The following is an 18,757-nucleotide window of genomic DNA, read 5'->3' on the forward strand; positions in this document are numbered from 1 at the left end:
TAATCATGTATTATTACTTCCCCCCATTTTTGAATTACTTCTTACACGATCATCATGTAAGGTTAAAAGCCGTAATACTATCGTGGTTCCCACGAAGATAGTAGACGGTATGGCAAATATCTCGGTGCAGTGTCGGATATGCGGGAGTGACTATCTAGTTGGTAGTGAGTACTAGTAAGTAATGGATGTGGAAGAGATCTTGAAAATATTAAGTGAATGTACTATGCTTAATTGGTGTTAGTATGGTGGATCTTCCTATTTGCTTTGACCTTGGTTCTTTGAGTTTGTTGGATTTATTACACCTTACTAGTGATGATCTAGACATGCCTAATAACTGGGCATGGACTTGTGATAGGGAATCGACTGGATATAGATATTGCTATATTCTTTTCTGTTTGTGCGGGACCAGAATTAGGTCCTTGTGTAATGATATATAGTTGTGCTTGTGCTAGACAATCTTTCTGAAGAGTGGTGGTTGCATGTGGCCAGAGTGCGTGATGAATGTGCTTGGTGGGGGCTCAGATGCAGCCGCAAGGATATTTACACCTAGAAACGATGCCGCTGAAGGTGTGTTGCCTGAAAATTTCAAACAGAGCTAGCTAGGCTTTAAAGCATTTCGTACCATCGTGTAAATACCAACAGAGAACATTTGCCATGGGAAGTCGGACTAATAGAGGGGAAACTAAATGTACATCGGAAGTAAAGGTTTGAACGAAAGTAAAGAAAAGAAATTTTTGGAACAAGAATAGAAGGTTAGTAAAGGAAAGGAATGAATATATCCCAAGGCAAAGGCAGTGATTTTGTATGGTGTGCTACCATGTAAAGGCTTCTTCGGCGAAATCGACGACAGCGCCCATTCCAATGTTGTTACGGGCAGCCGCACGCACCTCGTCTGCGAATGCACCGGGCCCGCAGACAGAGACTATGGTGGCACCCACACGTTGGGGAAGGGCCTCATTGAGAACCACGTCGGGACGACACCGACCCGGGAACATCTGGACGGTCGCACTGGGTGATACGATCTCACGACTGCTTTTTGGCTTGGACACGAAAAGTTTGATGGTAAGAATCTCGCGCCTCCCTGGAAGTCGAAGGATCTGGTCCATCCACTCCCGTACCCAGGCTAGATGTTCCGTACTACGTACAGACCAGACGAGATAGATCTTCTGGGTAGCTACGCGACCCTCTGAGGAACGTATGAGTAAGTCGCGGACGTATAGCATATGATGGGTAATGCCTGCACCGGCTGAGAAGAGTATAGCTGTGCCATAACTGCCCATGTTGCACGCATGGGACGCATAGGGTCCTTCAATGAGTCCTGAGGTGTAGAGGGTTTGTCCAGGCGAGGCCAGAGCTTTGTTGTACAACTTCCGTGTCATGCCTTGTCGAGCACCAACGATGAGAGAAACGGACGTGGGCTCCTTGGAGTCCCGCATATACTCATCCAAACTAGCGAGTGGCTGTTTTTCGAGAAGCGAAGGGTCGATGAGATCTTTCTCTGTCGTGGCAGGAACGGTCACAGAGCTGCTTGGGTCTACCCAAGCGACAGAAAATGGATGAGACATCCAAAACGAGACGCTCGGAATGTAGGCGTACACATGGCTTCCGGGGCTGATGCGCACACGCTTCGGCAAGTGGAAAGTCACTCTGCAGGCTTCACCAGGGAGGGCTTCGACGACAAGCCGCGTGGACCCTCTTCGGGGAGAGATGTTCAAGTACAGCAGTCGACAGAGGCGGGCTGTTCTTTCCAATAGCCAGAGGAGACCCAGCGCTATGATCCACGGCTTTTGCGGGAGATTGTCGAGATCCAGGTGCATCAACACACCAAGGTAGGCCAGAAAAGCGGCGAGCTGGTGCAGATGCAAAAAGGTCTCATAGAAAGCATGCCGAATCGGGGATGGCGAGTGAAGACCCAGTGTGATCATGGAGCAAGTTCCCAGTAGGCCCCAGGTAAAGAAAGGTGTGGTACGTAAGCGTTCGAGCATGTCAGAGAAGCTGACCTCATCGCAAGCATTGACTGCCCATGCGCACGTGTGCACAACACTTTCAAGCACAACTATCCGGCCCAACCAACGATGAAGGAGATTATAGGTGTCGAAACTCACATGCAACAAGGGAATAAGTGGATTGTTGCGACCGGCGAGGATGAAGAGGGGCACCATGTTCAAAACTGCCAAGGTTCCTGACCGTCCACGAAGTTCAGCGACTAGAGCTGCCTTGACATTCGCATTGTAATCGAGTAGGGTACAATAAGCGACCTGACTCGCCAAATACAACACAACTAGAATCACCTGGAATCTAGAAGGCAGTGTACCGACATTGATAGCGGATGAGAGTTGGATTTCTCGATTATGCCTCTTCCTGCCCAGGGGCGCATACAACAGATGCTTCTTGACGTTCGCCCAAAGGGAGGACACTTCAACGCTCCAAAAGGTCTGCTCCCTCCTGCTTGCCGTTAGAGAGGTGATTTGACGAAGATAGGCATGGCTGATCTGGGCGACACGTCCACAAAAGACAACCAGGGCGACGAATATCAAGGACGAAAAGATGATCCGTGAGAACAGCACATCCCGTGGGACATCAACACCGTTCAAGCCACGCGAATATTCATAGACGTAGGTGACATTGATCCCATAGCCTCGCGGGATGAGTCGATGGTGGGATTCATCCATTGATAGAGAGGTCTACGGCCCAGCGTAGCACGCAGTCGCTCAAGATGGAGAGACAGAGCGGACAGATCGGACAGATGTCAACAAAGCTGAGCGGGGGTCGATAAGAGCAGCAGATTCTTGAAAGCCACAATTTCCAATTATAATTCGGTTACGGTCCAGTATGACGCAGATACTGAATGGCTAGGGAACACCAAGAATGTGGGGAGAGGCGCGCTATGCCCAAGGGATCTCAAACGGCAAGCCCCCACAGCAAGAGTAGCACGATCAGATTAAAATTGCTCTTGTGTGTGGTTTCGATATACAGACAACTCAAGGTGTCTTCCCTTCAAATAAATGCTCGTTGAAGCTGTCCTGATCAGGCGGAAGAGGTGATGATGTTGGTGAGACGGTATGCGCAAATGACCAAGGCGTTGTCACGAGCAATTGCAGCTAAAGGAGCCGAAGAATGTTGGAAACACGGTACAAGGTAGCGAATCTGACGAGTTGAATCTTGCAAGTCCTCCAACATTGAGTCATTACCAGCGTCATAAGTGCTGAGCCAGCCTTCGATCATCACTTACCTCCACTTCCCTACATGCATGATATAAGAAGAAAAATTCCAGCAAGAGGACAGGGGACGCACAGCGTCGTAGAAAGAATCAGATAATTCAAACCGGGAAACCAAAAGTTCCCAAAGATAAGGTACTGTAAAAATTTGACGTCTAGTGTTGTAGTAAAGAAAGTAAATTGCCCACCCCCACGATGAATGACGTTTAGATGTAGCGAGATGTAACCAATGATCGACGGTAGCCGAACAAAGAGCGAAGACGGTCCACGCCCAAGAACACGAATGGCAATGTCTTGAAACAATAGACTGAATCGCTGAATGGACTGGCCACACAATGAAAGAACGGCCACCAGCCAGCTGGCTCAGAGAAGTGAATGTGTTGGTGGAAAATAGAAAGAACGAAATAAGGAACGAAGCACAACTTAGAATGTAAAGTTGAAGAAAGATCCCCTGTCACCCGAAGAAGATCCACGGCGCAGCAAGAAACTTTAAGCGAAAAGGAAAGTCCAGCGCGGATCATGCCTGAGATCATGCTGTAGGCCCAAGGGACCAATGACCCAGTCCACAAAACCTGCTAAAAAGCAATAATGGCGTGGTCCTGAAGGGGTGTTGCCATGAGCGCCGCCAAGACTGGCCTCTGCGCTTGGTCCCGAACCTATCGAGTGGTCTCTACGGAGCAAAGCGCCCTGAAGGAAATGCATCGTTGTTTCTGATAGAGATAGCCAGCCCTTTGGGCTTGGCCGGTGTTTAGCGCTCTTGGCTCCCATCGGCCAACCGCGGAAACGGCCGCTTGCAGGAAGAAGGCCGACCGAGGGCGTCAACGCAGGCCTTGTTTCCAATCCGCACCCTCTTACCACCTTTCAATCCCACCTCATGATGCTCCCCTTAGCCAGCCAATTGTACCAATTTCACCAGATAGCCGCTGCTGAAAATGATGTATTGGCCTTCGATCCAGATTCTGATGTTTCAGGTTCTGCAATTCGGACTGAAACGACCGTCCCGTATTGGCCGTGATTTGCATGCTAAGCTGCATCAACGGCCCACTGGAAATCCACCGACAACACTGCTCTGCTGAAGGGTTAGCTATCATGAACCTGCAAAGGAGGAGCAAACGGTAGACTGGGTGTTCCTGTCATCTTTGCTTGAACCCATGGTGAAACAAGGCCATCCGTGAACCTCAAGTGGGAGGTGGATTAAGAAAGACAAGAGAAGGTGGGTTTGGCGATAAGGAGATTAGTTGCCTAGGGAAGTCACATGGCGGTCACGGGTCTGGTCCCTAGTCTGTCCCTGTTAATCTATTTTGGTGTCAGTCTATTACTCTACCTTTTCTCCCATTGCTTGCCCACCCTTCTGGATCCTGGGTCCCTGGCGGACCTGCTTCATTATTTTCGGAAGAGTTTTCCTCAATTTCTATTATCTTGGTGGGGGTCTTGGTAACGGATGAGACTATTTCCAGCTTTTACAACCCTTCCAGGTGTCAGCGGTTCCCCTTGAATCGGTCATTCCATCCGGAGTTTCAATTAGATAATTCCTTTGTGCTCCGCTGGCGCCTATTATAGAAGGCTAGCAGAGATAACCAGTCTATGGCGATAAGCGAGTTTCACTTAATATATCCAGTGCAGCTGCTAGTCTGGTATGACAGACTAAGGCAAAAATGACCTGATAATAGCATCCTTCACATATTGATTACAAAACACTGAATCTCGCGTGGTGTGAAAGCAGATGTTTTACATCGTTGCTGTATGTTCCTTCTATCACTTTCGAACAGACCCCTAGCACAGCAAGGGTAAAAGATGCAGTAAAACAAATAGTCAGGAGAAAAACGGACGAAAAGAGAACATTAAACTTTGCAGCCACAAGACTTTTCACCGTCCCATCCAACCGCCATCAACGGTGATAATTTCGCCTGAGACATAGCTACTCGCTTGGCTTGCCAAGAACACTATCACGCCCTTGAAGTCCTCTGGCTTGCCCCATCTGCCTGCCGGGATTCTAGCCATGATACCAGCATTGCGGTTGGAATCGTTAATCAGGTCAGTGTTCATATCTGTGGCGATGTATCCAGGAGCAATTGCATTGACGTTGATACCCTTGGCCACCCATTCGTTGGAGAGGGCCTTCGTCAGTTGCGCGACACCTCCCTTTGACGCTGCGTATGCAGGTACCGTGATACCTCCCTGGAAGGTGAGGAGCGATGCGACATTGATGATAGCTCCACGACGACCTGTTGGAAACTCTGACTCATCTCGCGCCAACAAGTATGCACCGAACTCTCGACATAACGTAAATACGGACGTCAGATTGACTTGGATAACCTATATAAATCAATAGTTAGTATACTAGTCTTCAGCTCCACTTCAGGAGAAGGGGAGGTCCAAAAATAGAGAGGGGTAAATAGGTGGCTGAAATAGGAGAGTCATTTTACACCTACCTCATCCCAATCTTCGTCCGGGAACTTTTCACTGGGGTGTCTCCGTTGAATTCCGGCGCAGTTGAGTAGGATCTCTGGCTTGAGGCCTTGACTGGTCAGAGCTGGAATGACACCCTTGATCGATTCCCGATTCGACAACTCTGCCACGTGGATCCAAGCTTTCTTGCCGATGCGATTGACGATCTCATCGCGAGTCGATGTGTTCGACTCGTCTCTCTGCTCGCAGACCGTTAGTTCCACACAACGTTTCGTCATGGCTCCCCTCTCATTTCCGTGGGCGCCAATGGGGAGGTCGCGGCTGTGCGCACCTGAATCAAGATGATATCGGCACCAGCTTCTGCAAGGGCAAAAGCCATTGCCTGCCCAATGCCCCTAGTTCCTCCTGTCACGATGGCGGTCTTGCCGCTGAGGGAAAATAGCGACGCAACTGCTGCCGACATTGTAATTGTTTCGCGCTTAGACGGTTACTAAGAATAGTTATTGCTGTCAAGCGTCCTTTCGGTTCTCAGAGTATTGAATTGTTGGAGATGTATTTTGCTGTGCAGCTCAGCGAGGGGGAGATTCTTCAGAATTCTCTTGCCACCAAATCAATAATCAATGACACCCAGTCATCCTTACTGTCCTGCTAATAATAAATAGCTGTCCCTGTCCCTCCGCGCGCGGGGCAGCAGCGACTATTTCCCTTTTGGGGTAATTACATTGCCGACAAGCTGCTTCAAACGCCGACGCCCCACATTCGGCTATTGAACTTTCCTCGGGGATGCTCCGATTTGCGTTTTGTATGGTAACTCGTACAAACTACATCTCAAGGAGTTGGGGTGCTTTGAAAATGCTGGTCATTCTGGCAAAAGGCACGGAATAATCCGGAAAATAATCTTTGCTAATGCAGTATCCCAGCAAAGTGTATGTCGTCATGCATTGAGCATTTCCGTAGTTGTGGGAGCTGTGTGGCCATTTTAGATGGTTGTCTGTGCAAGCATCGTTACCTTGCATCTCAACATCCAATAGACGGGTCAGTAAAGCAATTTAATCGTTCTCACTGATAGCTCTTAAGGATCTGATAAGCTAGATGGCTGCAGTATTCCTAGGGCTAATGGTCTGGAGTTCAGTAGTCCTCGCATATGCGTTACTCAGATATTAGATGAATCCCTCATATGGCCTACTGCAGGCTTTCTATATATTCATGTAATCGCCACCGGACTCGAGGCACTGCAGCAGGTCTCCAGCGAGATTTTGTGCTAGTCCAACATAATTGACGCTCAAGGCTCTTGAATAATACCGACAGCAGCGTTTGAGCTATTTCTGAATACTGAATTAAGCTTAATCCCTTCGTCAAGATCAACAGCTGCCCAGCCTTGTATAGTGGAAGCCTTGGATTGCCGACTCGATGAATACCCGTATGTATGGGCTGAGTAATACTAAACCATTCCTTGGCCGTGGGTCAGGAAAAACGCAATGCTCACAAGTCTGCAGCGTTAACAAATCCTTCCCCCCGCTGCCTGGCGCTTCTCGACTGCTGAGTCGATGATCTGGAGTTACGAGGCGGACGATTACTTAGTGCGCAATTTGTACAGACTTGCTGGTGCCTTAAAGGACAGCTGTGTGGGGAAGCCACGAGCGCCCGTCCCAAGCTCGACTTACCCCAACAATCATATAGGAGCTGTTCGGAGTCGAACAACATCCCCGAGCTTTCTTTTGCACCACTCCGCCCAGGATTCAACCTTGGTTTCTTAGCATCAGGAGGAAAACATTCCCGACTATTCGTTCCCTTTACTTCCGATCTTTGCAAGCAAAAATCACTGGTGGGAATTTCTCACGCGTCCCGCTCTCAAAAGCCGGTCTGCCAGCACTGCTGGGATGAGATGCCGCATTGACATCCTATCACCTGACGTTGTGAGCTGAAGAGACTAATGTGCTATATGCAGCGATGGAGCAAGACGACCAATCTCCGCAAGTCGACGGGACCCCGACGTCAAGAGCCAAAGCCCGTTCAGATCATCTAATGAAACGCGTGTCACGAGCATGTCTACATTGTAGACAGCGCAAGTCGAAATGCGACCTGTAAGTCCTGACTGCAACAGACTTGCCTTTTTTTTTTTTCCTTTTTTTTTTTTTTTTCCACGTTATTTTGGTTCACTTTGTCTGCCCGTCGGCGATCTTGGGAGGCTAATTACAACGTAACACAGGGATAGCAGTGGCAGCCCAGGAGTCCCGCCATGTCAGCGGTGTATCAGGGATAACCGTGAATGTGTCCTAGGCAGTTCCAATCGAGGGGGGCGGCGAATTCGCAAGAATAAAATAAAAAATTTCACCCCGGACAGCAATTCTTCTGTGCGAAGGGATTCCGTCATTGAGGCACCAAGTCCGTCCAATTCAGAGACTCGTCAAACGGCGTCTAGCTCTTACCCTGGGCCTGTTGTCTTTCTACCACCTGATCCGCCGACCGCAACTTCAATATCTGTTGACGATGAAGACGAAGCTTCTATCGGCGATGTTCCCCGCAATCCTTCTGATGCCTGGCAGTGTCTAACGGGCATTGCAAAGAGAGGTACAGAAGACCCGAGCTCCGAAACGGGCGTCGAACCCCTGCGCACAGGACCCGGTGGATTCTCATCATACACGACGCTTCAAGACAGTTCAGTTACTGGGTTCCAGTCGAATAGTGGCATCAAAGCGTACAGGCTAGTGCAATCACGGTCACTAGATCCGGGAACGGTATGGCAGCTAGTGATTCGCTACGCTGAACACTTTCATCCGTACCTTCCTTTGGTGCCACGAAAATATTTTGATCGCAGCGCACTAGATGCATTTGCTAATAACGAGAAGCATCTGCTTACTGCCGTCCTTACAATTGCTTCGAAGGATCTAGCCGAACGGCCGGAGATCCACGAGTACTGTTCTAAATACATGCATGAGCTGATATCTGGAATTGCTGCTGGAGCTGATTGCGATGTTGAGGCCGTGGAGGCTCTCCTTATTCTGGCTGAATGGGAACCCCAAGGCCTCCGACCGCGCATCGAACGTGTGGGCCGTGGGGAAGAGGATCGAGCTGCCTGGATGCATGTAGGGCTCGCCTTGCGATCTGGTTGGTTCCTTGGCCTAGACAGGACATCATTTAGAGGCGATTCTTCTGGGGACGCGGAGACTGAAGCTCGTAGGCGTCTAGCATGGACGAGCTGCTACGTATCGGACCGATTGATATCTGTCCGTATTGGACGCGCTTTCTGGTCTCGCGGACCGGGCCCAATGACTGGCCTTGTCAGCCAAGACTTTCCGTCCTTGCAACCAGCTAGAGACGGTGACGAGGATTATGCGAAAATATTCCAGGCTACTCTGGATCTTACACAGCTTTACGGAAATGTTCACGATGTGCTCTATTCTGGCATGCGTACGAGCAACCAAATGATGCTCATGGGCGACTATGTCAAGTACGTGGATGATTTTCGCCTTGCAATCTTACGATGGAAGTCCATCTGGGGATCCTTGTCCTGTGAGTCCCAGCTTTGACGAAGTTTGGCCTAAATGACTGACAATTCGCAGGCTCACCGCCAATGAAAGCCACGTTACAGCTGTCCTACGAATACCTGAGGCTATACACGAACGCCTTCGCCTTTCAGGCAGCAATATCTCAATCGCTTGTGTCCAAGGTCAGGAATGATGACAAGGCTCAAAGAGATCATCTGCGAGCAACGTTCAACAATGTAGCCTCGATGCAGGATGCTCGATTCATCTATGAATCGGTTGATGCCGCAAAAACATACCTGACCATCCTCGTGGATGTGGTTCACCCGGAGAAGCATCTTCATTTTATGCCGTTGAGGTATTACTTATACGGGATTTATGCCGCCGTATTCCTGTACAAGGTAACTTCCTCTATGTACCAACGATATTTTGGTGAACTAACCGTGCATTCCAGGCACGTTCATTTGGTGTAATGTCTCATTTGGAGGAGCTGAAGGTGCGGGACCTCGTAACGCGGACCACCGAGGTGCTGAGGAGAGCAAGCGCTGGATCTGATGATATAGGATCGCGTTACTCCCGACTCCTAGAGCTCCTCTGGAAACAGAAGCCGATGGCAGCAACTTCACCAGCCGGTACACATCATAGTGGAGATGTCTTGATGCAGAGCAACAGCGCATTATCGCACCATTTATCCGATCAAAGTAGCTACGTGCACTTCAGCCCCGCAAATGATTTTTCGTGGCTGGATCTTGAAGCCGTTGGAGATTATGTCTCTGGAGATCAAATCTCAGGAGCCAACACACTTGCATTGGATACTTTCCAGAACCAGGACATCTTCCAGGCGGGACAGGACCGATCCCAGACATGGCAGGTTCCATGGTCTGGCGACATGAGCAGTAGCCTGCTCTTCTGATTATCATGCCTCGCGAAAGGGAGCGCAACCGAATTACTGCTTTTACCCCCGCCCATTGAAGCATTCCGTGCTTTTCTGTCGACTCTGGTAAGAGACCCCACGGCGGGTGCGGGGCTGTGGGGGGCGCCGGCATGGTGCCGACGTGAGGTTATCCTTCACATCGCTCGCATCAAAGCATGGCCATGAAGGGTGATACTGCTTGTCTGGTATGCCAGTGGTCCAATCACGCTTCTGTTGACCTAGCTAATATGTCTAGGCAGGGATCGCCTGTGGACCGATGACATTGACTACGCGACTGATCGTTGCTCATACGGATGCCATTGGTGAGGGAGCGAAGCCTGTGTTCAAGGTATACAGACAGCTGAGTTGCATGAATCGCTACAATATTTCTAGCTTACATATGCTAGTATTGTGGGGGAAATAGCCATCAATTATGGCATATACCTCGATTATGGGTGCGACAACTGTTAGCCGGGTGGGCAGCATATGGAGTCCCTCTTAGTTGCCTCACCAAGCACGTGCTGTAAGGCGGACATGGTGCCTTACGCTTAGGCATACCATAAGGTGACACCAAAGTTGGGAAGGTCTTTTCTTGCTGGGAGGACTCGCGATCCCGAGGGGTTGTCAATACTTGGAGTTTATATCCACGATTCCTGAGCAATGGCCGGCTTTTGAAGCCAGCTGCTGAGAGAAATACTGGAGGGTGCAGGATTTGACGAGCAGATGCAGTTGCATGCAGCACCGCTTCTCAGTTCGCAGCTAAAGTCTATTTTATCTACTACTTAGCAGCCCTGCTCTCCCAAGCATGGAATGGCATAGTTTGATGCTGATAGTCTTACATGTCGGAGCCCGTGGTGCTGGGAAGAGTCCTTGGGAAAACTTGAAGCGCCATAGTATGCTTAATATTTCAGTGAAGCCGATCCTGGGGCTGCTCAAAGTCTATCAACTATACCAGTCATATCAGCATTCGGCCTGTCAAACGTGGGGAAGGCGGGCATTCTCCGCATCGGGATTTGAGGCCGAGCGTCGATAGCCGACAGTGAACCAGAAAGAGTCATGCCAGTCTCTTCACAGCTAGAAAGGGAGACGGAGCTATTTTTATTTTCATCTCATTGACACTGGCTTGAGGATTCATGATATATATTAAGACATAACGCCAAGGACGAAAACGGATGTCGTCTGCATGTTTGTGCTGATATCAGTTCTCAAGTACTTATCAGTTGCCGAAAATATTGACCAGTTGGTGAAGGGGTTGAATTCGCATGGGACTGATCTATGCAACCCAGATAGGTTTAGCGTCTGCTTTTAGGAGAACAATATTCGATTAGGGAATGCAACGAAACCAAAACTACCAGCACCTCACTTATTAGAGATAAGTCTATAAGAGAATATTACATTCAACGTAGATAGCCTTGAGTTACCAAGAATAAGTATCGCGACACTTGTAACGCCATCGATCGACGAAATTGACATCGAAGCAGACAATGAAGTTCCTGCGGACCGAAAGCTAAAGGGCATTACTGCCGGGCGGTGAGAGCGGCACCTACCCCAAGCCGCCTAGTGTTAGGGCTCCGATACCCTAGGCGGGCGCCAAGAGCGAAAAAGCGCACCACAACGAGCGAGCCTCGCGATCTCAAGTTCCAGCGGCCGACGACAGGAAAACGACAAAACTTCTCACCCGACATCGAGGACCACCCGCTCGGCAACCACATCAAGATGGTGAGTGCTATATTCGCGTTTGATGCTATCGGTGGAAAATGGACATGTCAAAAAAGCAAGGGAACAATATCCTGAAAGAAAGAACCGCTGCCCAACCTTTCGTTGTACCGGAATCCCTATCTATCATTTTCGATCCTGCGTTTTGGCCGTTGAAGGAGAAAAAAAAAAGACTTCATACCGAACGATTTTCGACCTTCCCCTGCTATGATGAACTTCCGTCCACCGATATGCTATGTTATATGGAATTGTGTGCTTGGAAAGAGGATATGAATGACATGCGAGGGATTGAATGAATGGTCTTGCTGATTGTTGGATTTTGTCGCCATCAGGTCCGTTACGCTGCTCAGGAGATTCCGGCCGCTAAGAGCGCCCGCGCCCGGGGCTCTTACCTGCGTGTCAGCTTCAAGAACACCCGTGAGACCGCTCAGGCCATCAACGGCATGAAGCTGCAGCGCGCCCTTACCTTCCTCAACAACGTCACCGAAAAGGCTGAGGCTGTCCCCATGCGTCGGTACGCTGGCAGCACCGGTCGCTGCGCTCAGGGTGAGTGGATGTGTTTTTCTACGTTGAAGATTTTGGAAAAGAGACGGAAGTGAAAACAACGGATCGACAAGTGAACCGACATTGGCAGAATGTTTAGGGATGAAGAGGCTGGATGGATACTTTTTTTTGGAGGATATGGCAAAAATCAAACTTTTTGGCAAACGAAGACGCTGACCGTCTTCTTTCTCTTTAGGCAAGCAGTGGGGTGTCAGCAAGGCTCGTTGGCCCGTCAAGTCCGCCGAGTTCCTTCTCGACCTCCTGAAGAACGCTGAGGCCAACGCCGACACCAAGGGTCTCGACACCGGCAACCTCGTTGTCAAGCACATCCAGGTCAACCAGGCTCCCAAGGGCCGCCGCCGCACCTACCGTGCTCACGGTCGTGTATGTTGAAGCCGGAATCCGAGACATCCCTCCGTCACGAATCCCCGCAAAACTAACAATTCGATTAGATCAACCCCTACATGACCAACCCCTGCCACATCGAGCTCATCCTTACCGAGGGTGAGGAGACCGTCGCCAAGGGTCCCGCTGTCAAGGAGGTCCGCCTCAGCTCCCGCCAGCGTGGTGCTCAGCTCCGCCGTGCTCTCATTGAGGCATAAGCGGTGTGTGGGTGTCGGGGGAAGTGTGAAGTGGTCAGAAACTGAATGGGAATGCCGGAGTTTGCTGTTGTACGGATCCAATACCTGGTCACGGAAGGAATACAAAAGAAATTATTACTTTTTTGACAAATGGAAAAAATTCGAAACCACCCGGCGAGAATGATGATGGTGATGATGATGGTTTCTCTTATGCTCTATGCAGAGACAACATCTTTCCTTTAGACATTGATCTCGTTTCACCCCCCGGAGATTCGGTTCGACTGGATAATTTTCCTTTGCAGCCCCTGGTCATGAGCTGTGGCGGCTGGTTAAGGAGTCCAGGGAAAATATTCCTTCATTATAGTGGATACTACATGGATGGCGTGCATCGGTACGGCTGGTTTCGGACATTCTCCCTACTTCAGGACACTTTTGCGAGCGTTTAATTCATGATGGGATACGGAATTCATTTTTCTTTCATGAAGTTGTAAAGAAGAAGGATGGGAGTCATCAGCCCTGCCAGTCGAACAGGATCGATCTACCACCGTAGGATGATAAGACTCCGTAGTACTAGTAGAAATTGGCTACTTTGCCAGCCTGTCATAGGTCTGTCTGGTCTCTGACATGACAAGAGTCTCCAGGGCCCTACGCTGTGCTTCTGTAACAGTCAACTGCGCCACAGCTGCTAGACCCTCTGATCTGCAGGCTGCAGCGTGCGAACAGGCATCCTCCGACTCCAACTCCATCTCCCCCGTCAGCAGGTTGCAGATAGGCAGGTCAGAGGGGAGGGAAATCTGGCTCAGCCAAGCGTGGCTGTGTGTGACCATCAACCGTCACAGGCTCCAATCGGCCCTTGCGAACAGACCATCAGCCAAAGCTTTCCCGTGTCGCTGGATTCCTGTCCAATGCGGCCTTCTCCCCCCCGACGAGGCATTCGCATCCCCATGACGACAGAAAACTATGCTTAACCGACAGTTAAGACCAACCTGCATACGTAGTTGTGTACGGTTGGTTGCGCTGACAGTGCGGGATGTACGCATGGCAGGCTCTTGGTAGGTAGTCAAGCAGGCATCAAGATTCATAGACAGACGTGGGTCAGTGTGTCTGTCAAGTGGGATCAATGTTCTGTTGGCTGTCTACTTTAACTTCCCTACTGCGATTGTGTCAACAGGCGACGTCAGTTCTGGATCGTCCCAAGAAACGCAAAGAAGAGCGCTTGCGTGTCGCCGACAAAGCAACATTGCCACCAGATCGGCTGCTTCGAACATTAAACAAAACAGAAGAGGTTTCGGGGTGATGGATTGACTGTTATTCTTGACTAAAACTTAAGTTTAGTTCAAGGACCCTCCGCTGCTTTTGCTCCCCGCGGCGCTTAAACCGGCCCTGCGAGGCTGCGACAACCTTTTTAGTCTCGTTTGCTTGACGGCCCCTTTCTCCTACTTAAATTTTTCGCCAACCCCATTCCTATTGTCTGTACCTTGCGTTCTATCCAATTTCTACACAGACGTGGTAGGTTGCGATAAGTCATCATGAAGCGCATCTTCAATTCCTTCAGCAGGCGATCCAGTGAGTTGCTCTCCCACCCGTTGCTGATCGGCATGCGACGGTAACAACGCTGACCTCAGGAACAGGTCCCGCGCGCGACTCCCCTTCGTACCCCGAGGACTCTCCCGAGAGTATCATACTAAGAGAAGTGGTTCGTATTGATCCAGAATCGTCATTTGAGCTTGTCCAACTACTAACCACATCTGTTGTTCATAGACCGCGTTCTGCGAATCGGGTCCCAACAGCGCCGTATGTCCCACCCTGCGGAGAACCCCCCCTCCCCCTTCCATAATCGCCTCATTCCCCGCCTGCTTAATAGCGACCATACTTACAATGGCATATCCAGAATGGAGACGAGTTCGTTCATCTTCCCGCCATCGTTGAAAGCGCCGAATCCAGCCCCAACGCCGCCCGGGAAGCCGCCCTTCGCATCTCCAAGCTGTTGTCCAATCCCGCCAAAACTCGGAGCAATGTTCAGTACAATGCGATCATGCTCATGCGCATCCTCATCGACAACCCAGGGCATACTTTTTCGCGGAACATCGACGTCAAATTCGTGGCGACTGTGAAGGACCTCTTCCGTAATGGGCGGGATATGAACGTACACACCTTCTTGCGGGACACTTTGGATACTTTGGAAATGCAGCGGTCATGGGACGAGGATCTCGCACTGCTCTTGGGGATGTGGAGTAAGGAGAAGGACAAGTATGCTTCCAAGAATACGGGTAATGTACGTGACTAGGCATCCATCTTCTCGTTTATAGCATCGCCAAGCTAATTCTCTAAACCGTTACAGCCCGGCTTGACACAACCCCTGGTACAGCCATACCGACAAACCCCGAATTACTACAACGCCCCCAGTCAGGACCAGCATGGCGGGCTCCCGCAGCCCGAAGAACTCTCCGCACGCATCTCCGAGGCCAAGACATCCGCGAAGCTCCTCATCCAATTCGTCCAATCCACGCCGCCGGCCGAGATGCTCGAGAACGAACTCATCAAAGAATTCTCCGACCGGTGTCGCACCGCCTCCCGCGTCATCCAGAACTATATCCACTCCACGAATCCCGCTCCAGACGAGGATACCCTCGTCACGTTGATCGAAACCAACGACGAACTGTCCGTCGCCCTGTCCAAGCACCAGCATGCCTTGCTCCAGGCGCGTCGCGCCCAGGGACAATCCGGCAGCCAGTCGCCTGCATCGTCCAGTCAGGCCTCGTCATCTGGCGCCGTGCAACCACCAGTCCCGGCAGCAGGAGCTTCTGCACCGCCGGTTCCGCCTCGGAACCAAACGCAGAGCCCGCTATCATCAGGCTCTTCCTCGACCGCTCCGGTCCTTCCGCGCACGTATAGCAACGGCGCAGGCCGGTTCGAGTACCGCTCGGAGGATTACCAAGTGCAGAACCCGTTTGCTGATACTAGCGCTACTGCTGCTGCGGGTACTGCACCTGTGGCTCCTGTGGGACATGGTGATGAGCATCAGGCTCGCGCGGAGGGGTCGTCTGCCGACTGGTGGGCGGAGGGACAGCAGCAGCAGCGACCGGTACAACAGCATTATTGATTATAATGCATTGATTGATTGATTGTATTGACTGTAGGATGGTGCTTTCTGATGATGATTATTGTTTGACTTTTGATGTATCGATACCTTTTGTGATACCTCTACCGCGCAGTGAATTTAATGCTAGATGTACTTGCATGATACTTATGGAGTGTGTGTGTAGACATGATCTTGTGGCTGTAAGAGTCCAGGTAGGTATGTATCTCAACGGGCGTTATACTACTGGACTGTTGTAGTAAGATGAAGCTCAGTGGGGTAACGCCTCCTACTTGGTATTATAGTGTTGGAACTGTTGTCTCGCAGCGAGTTCAGTATGCCATACAATTCACTCCCAAACCAACAAGAAGACAAACGAGCCATATACTAATCCTAGTCATAATGGATCCTACTAGGTACTTTATAGAACCACCCTTTTAAAAGTTTAGTTTACGCTCACCAGTAACAAACAGGAAAGTTGAGGTCCATCAAGCTTCACGACTCCGATCTTGGTTGAAATCCTACAATCCTACTACTCTAATTCACTCAGCTACAGTAAGGCAAGGAAAGTCCAGTATACAGGCACATCTATTCACACCACTCTATCTAACAGCAACTAGTACTATACACACCGCACCACCTTAGTTGGCGTACTTGAGGAGAGCCTTAAGCAGGCTAGCAACCCAGGTGAGCTGCTCCTCAGCGGTACCATCAGTGGGGATGGAGACGCCGGAGGAGGCGGCAGCAGCAGCGCTGGAGGCAGCAACGGGAGCGACGGTAGCGCTCTGCTTCACGCTAGTAGCGAGGGTAGTAGGGACGCTGGAGGAAGCGGGAGCGACGTTGTTGGCGGTGCTAGGGGTAGTGACAGCGGCGGCAGCAGCAGTGGTGGTAGGCTGGCTGGCAGCGACGGAGGAAGAAGAAGAAGAGGAAGAAGAAGATGAAGAAGAAGAGCCAGAGCCACCGACAGTGAAGTCAATGCAAGACTCATAAGTCTGGTCAATGGAAGCAGCGTTCCACCACCACTGGAGGACACAGGCACCGCCCTCGGTACACTTGTCACCGAGGTCATCGGGGATGGTGACGCTGAAGCTGGTCTCGTTCTTGGTGACACCGGTGGAGGTGGAGGCGTAGACGCTCCAGTAGATCAGGGGAGAGCCGATGACGGTGTTGGAGGCAGTGTCAACGACGGAGACGTTGGCGGTACCGGTGTGAGGAGCGCGGATGTCGACGGTGAAGTCGACGGTCTCACCGGCCGTGTACGAGTAGACGTTGTCCTTGTTGTCGGCGTACTTGTAACCCTTGCAGAGCCAGATGTCACAGGCATCGGCGTTGTAGTCGCTTTGGCCGGAGGCGATCTGAAGTTCACCCTGGACGTTGCCGTAGTTGTCGGCCTCCTGGTTGTTGTACACCTGCTGGCCACAAGCCTTCTCCATGGCGCTACCGGGCATACGAGCCTGGGGGGAGGTGACGAAACCGTGACCCTGGGCCAGGGAGACGAGCCCAGCGAGGGCGAGGATGGAACCAGCCTGCTTCATTTTGGTGGATTGAAAGATTTTTTTTTCTAGGAGAATAGAAAGATAGTGAAAGAGTCTGGTATACCGGTATACCAGATGGTTATTCTTCAAGGAATGGAAGTTGATGAGTTTTGGTTGGAAAGAATGTGACGGTCACAGACCGGGGAAAGAGAATGTGGGAAAGAGAAAGGATGAATTGAAACTTAGACAAGCCTGTGTGCTGAAGGAAAGAAAACAAGAGCAGAGTGAGGGCGACGAGAGGCCGTTCTATATAGGCGTTGAAGCCAGCCGGCGGGTTCTGGGCCTGAACAAAGCTCTCCATCATGATCGATCGTGAAACGGTTCTAGCATCACCGAGAGGGCCCTCCAAAAACCCTGAAGATAATAATGACAGGGGAGTCACTCCACCAGGGACTGGAGACTGACTGGACTGGCTCAAGCGCTGGCAGCAGCGCAGAGGTTTCATCTTGAGGGGCGTTGAAACGGCGGGTGGAGTTGAATTCAGGGCCGGCGGATTGACCGGGATGCTTGGCATTGCCCGGGTTTCAGCTTCATTAACGCCGCGCCTGTTGACTGCCAACCATCGCTCTCCCTTTTCTCGGTGACCCTCCGGCTTTGGTTTTTTTTCTCTGTTCGGTATCTACTATCTAGACTATCTGCTGGCTTTCCTCTTTCCTTCCTTCATTTCCGAAATGGCCCCGTCATAACTGGATCTACTCCCCAATTAGACTCGGGCCAAGGTTCGGGATCCATCCGGAACGGCGCCAATCAAGCCATGGCACCAGTCGGGACTCAATTTACTCCCGACAAGCATCAGCCCTGGCGTTATAGCAGTGGCAGCATTGAGGATGGTGTTCTGCTCGACTCGGACGTTGTCCACCCGCATGTCTTGCCTGGTTCATTCATCTCATACCTTTCAGTCCTCAGGTCTTCCTCCACTATTCCTAGCAGGGAAAGGAGCTGTGCATATCTCCTACTGGAGCTGCTCCAACCAGGATGAGGATTATTCCAAACAGTCCCCCCCGCCTTCCCCTTGCTGACAAGCAAAATTATTGACAAGTCTTGGATGTCTCTCTTCATCTTGCAAAGTGCCAAGTGTGAAAGGTTTCTCGTCTGCCTCTTCATCTAGCGTACTGCTCGTCATTCAACAGTGCTATCTTTTGGTCCTGCTAAATGACATTCATAATTGAGCAGAAATGATTCCCTCTACTGTTGCCAGTCCCTGGAGGAAACAGCGGCAGACTACGATGACCCACAGATGTCTTGAGGGACATTTGATCAATCCAATCCGCCAGTGCC

At 50.7% G+C, this 18,757-nt stretch overlaps 7 protein-coding genes across 7 annotated transcripts; 4 read left to right on the top strand and 3 right to left on the bottom strand.

The window, feature by feature from the left end:
- Positions 1 to 812: 812 nt before the first annotated feature.
- An01g12390 (uncharacterized protein) lies at positions 813 to 2,672 on the bottom strand (the record flags this gene model as incomplete). Its single annotated transcript, XM_001389608.1, has 1 exon — positions 813 to 2,672. One exon carries the CDS (start codon positions 2,670 to 2,672, stop codon positions 813 to 815), a length of 1,860 nt encoding a protein of 619 aa, XP_001389645.1.
- A 1,420-nt stretch (positions 2,673 to 4,092) lies between these two features.
- An01g12395 (hypothetical protein) lies at positions 4,093 to 4,778 on the top strand (the record flags this gene model as incomplete). The annotated part of the gene is made up of 2 exons (XM_059744688.1): positions 4,093 to 4,215; positions 4,500 to 4,778. 2 exons carry the CDS (start codon positions 4,093 to 4,095, stop codon positions 4,776 to 4,778), a joined length of 402 nt encoding a protein of 133 aa, XP_059599790.1.
- A 306-nt stretch (positions 4,779 to 5,084) lies between these two features.
- On the bottom strand, positions 5,085 to 6,090 carry An01g12400 (uncharacterized protein; the record flags this gene model as incomplete). The annotated part of the gene is made up of 3 exons (XM_001389610.1): positions 5,085 to 5,534; positions 5,651 to 5,866; positions 5,959 to 6,090. The coding sequence occupies 3 exons, from the start codon at positions 6,088 to 6,090 to the stop codon at positions 5,085 to 5,087; spliced, it is 798 nt and encodes a 265-aa protein (XP_001389647.1).
- Positions 6,091 to 7,577: 1,487 nt separating this feature from the next.
- On the top strand, positions 7,578 to 10,025 carry An01g12410 (uncharacterized protein; the record flags this gene model as incomplete). The annotated part of the gene is made up of 4 exons (XM_001389611.1): positions 7,578 to 7,711; positions 7,837 to 9,140; positions 9,191 to 9,513; positions 9,567 to 10,025. 4 exons carry the CDS (start codon positions 7,578 to 7,580, stop codon positions 10,023 to 10,025), a joined length of 2,220 nt encoding a protein of 739 aa, XP_001389648.1.
- Positions 10,026 to 11,741: 1,716 nt separating this feature from the next.
- Positions 11,742 to 12,886, top strand: An01g12420 (60S ribosomal protein uL22; the record flags this gene model as incomplete). Its single annotated transcript, XM_001389612.3, has 4 exons — positions 11,742 to 11,744; positions 12,074 to 12,287; positions 12,481 to 12,668; positions 12,737 to 12,886. The coding sequence occupies 4 exons, from the start codon at positions 11,742 to 11,744 to the stop codon at positions 12,884 to 12,886; spliced, it is 555 nt and encodes a 184-aa protein (XP_001389649.1).
- A 1,508-nt stretch (positions 12,887 to 14,394) lies between these two features.
- An01g12430 (uncharacterized protein) lies at positions 14,395 to 16,393 on the top strand (the record flags this gene model as incomplete). The annotated part of the gene is made up of 9 exons (XM_059744708.1): positions 14,395 to 14,431; positions 14,497 to 14,561; positions 14,627 to 14,659; positions 14,757 to 15,140; positions 15,207 to 15,919; positions 16,006 to 16,121; positions 16,160 to 16,163; positions 16,205 to 16,279; positions 16,372 to 16,393. 9 exons carry the CDS (start codon positions 14,395 to 14,397, stop codon positions 16,391 to 16,393), a joined length of 1,449 nt encoding a protein of 482 aa, XP_059599791.1.
- A 192-nt stretch (positions 16,394 to 16,585) lies between these two features.
- An01g12440 (uncharacterized protein) lies at positions 16,586 to 17,479 on the bottom strand (the record flags this gene model as incomplete). The annotated part of the gene is made up of 1 exon (XM_001389614.3): positions 16,586 to 17,479. The coding sequence occupies one exon, from the start codon at positions 17,477 to 17,479 to the stop codon at positions 16,586 to 16,588; it is 894 nt and encodes a 297-aa protein (XP_001389651.1).
- Positions 17,480 to 18,757: the final 1,278 nt, after the last annotated feature.

This window comes from Aspergillus niger (genome assembly GCF_000002855.4).
Source record: "Aspergillus niger supercontig An01".
Lineage (NCBI taxonomy): Eukaryota > Fungi > Ascomycota > Eurotiomycetes > Eurotiales > Aspergillaceae > Aspergillus > Aspergillus niger.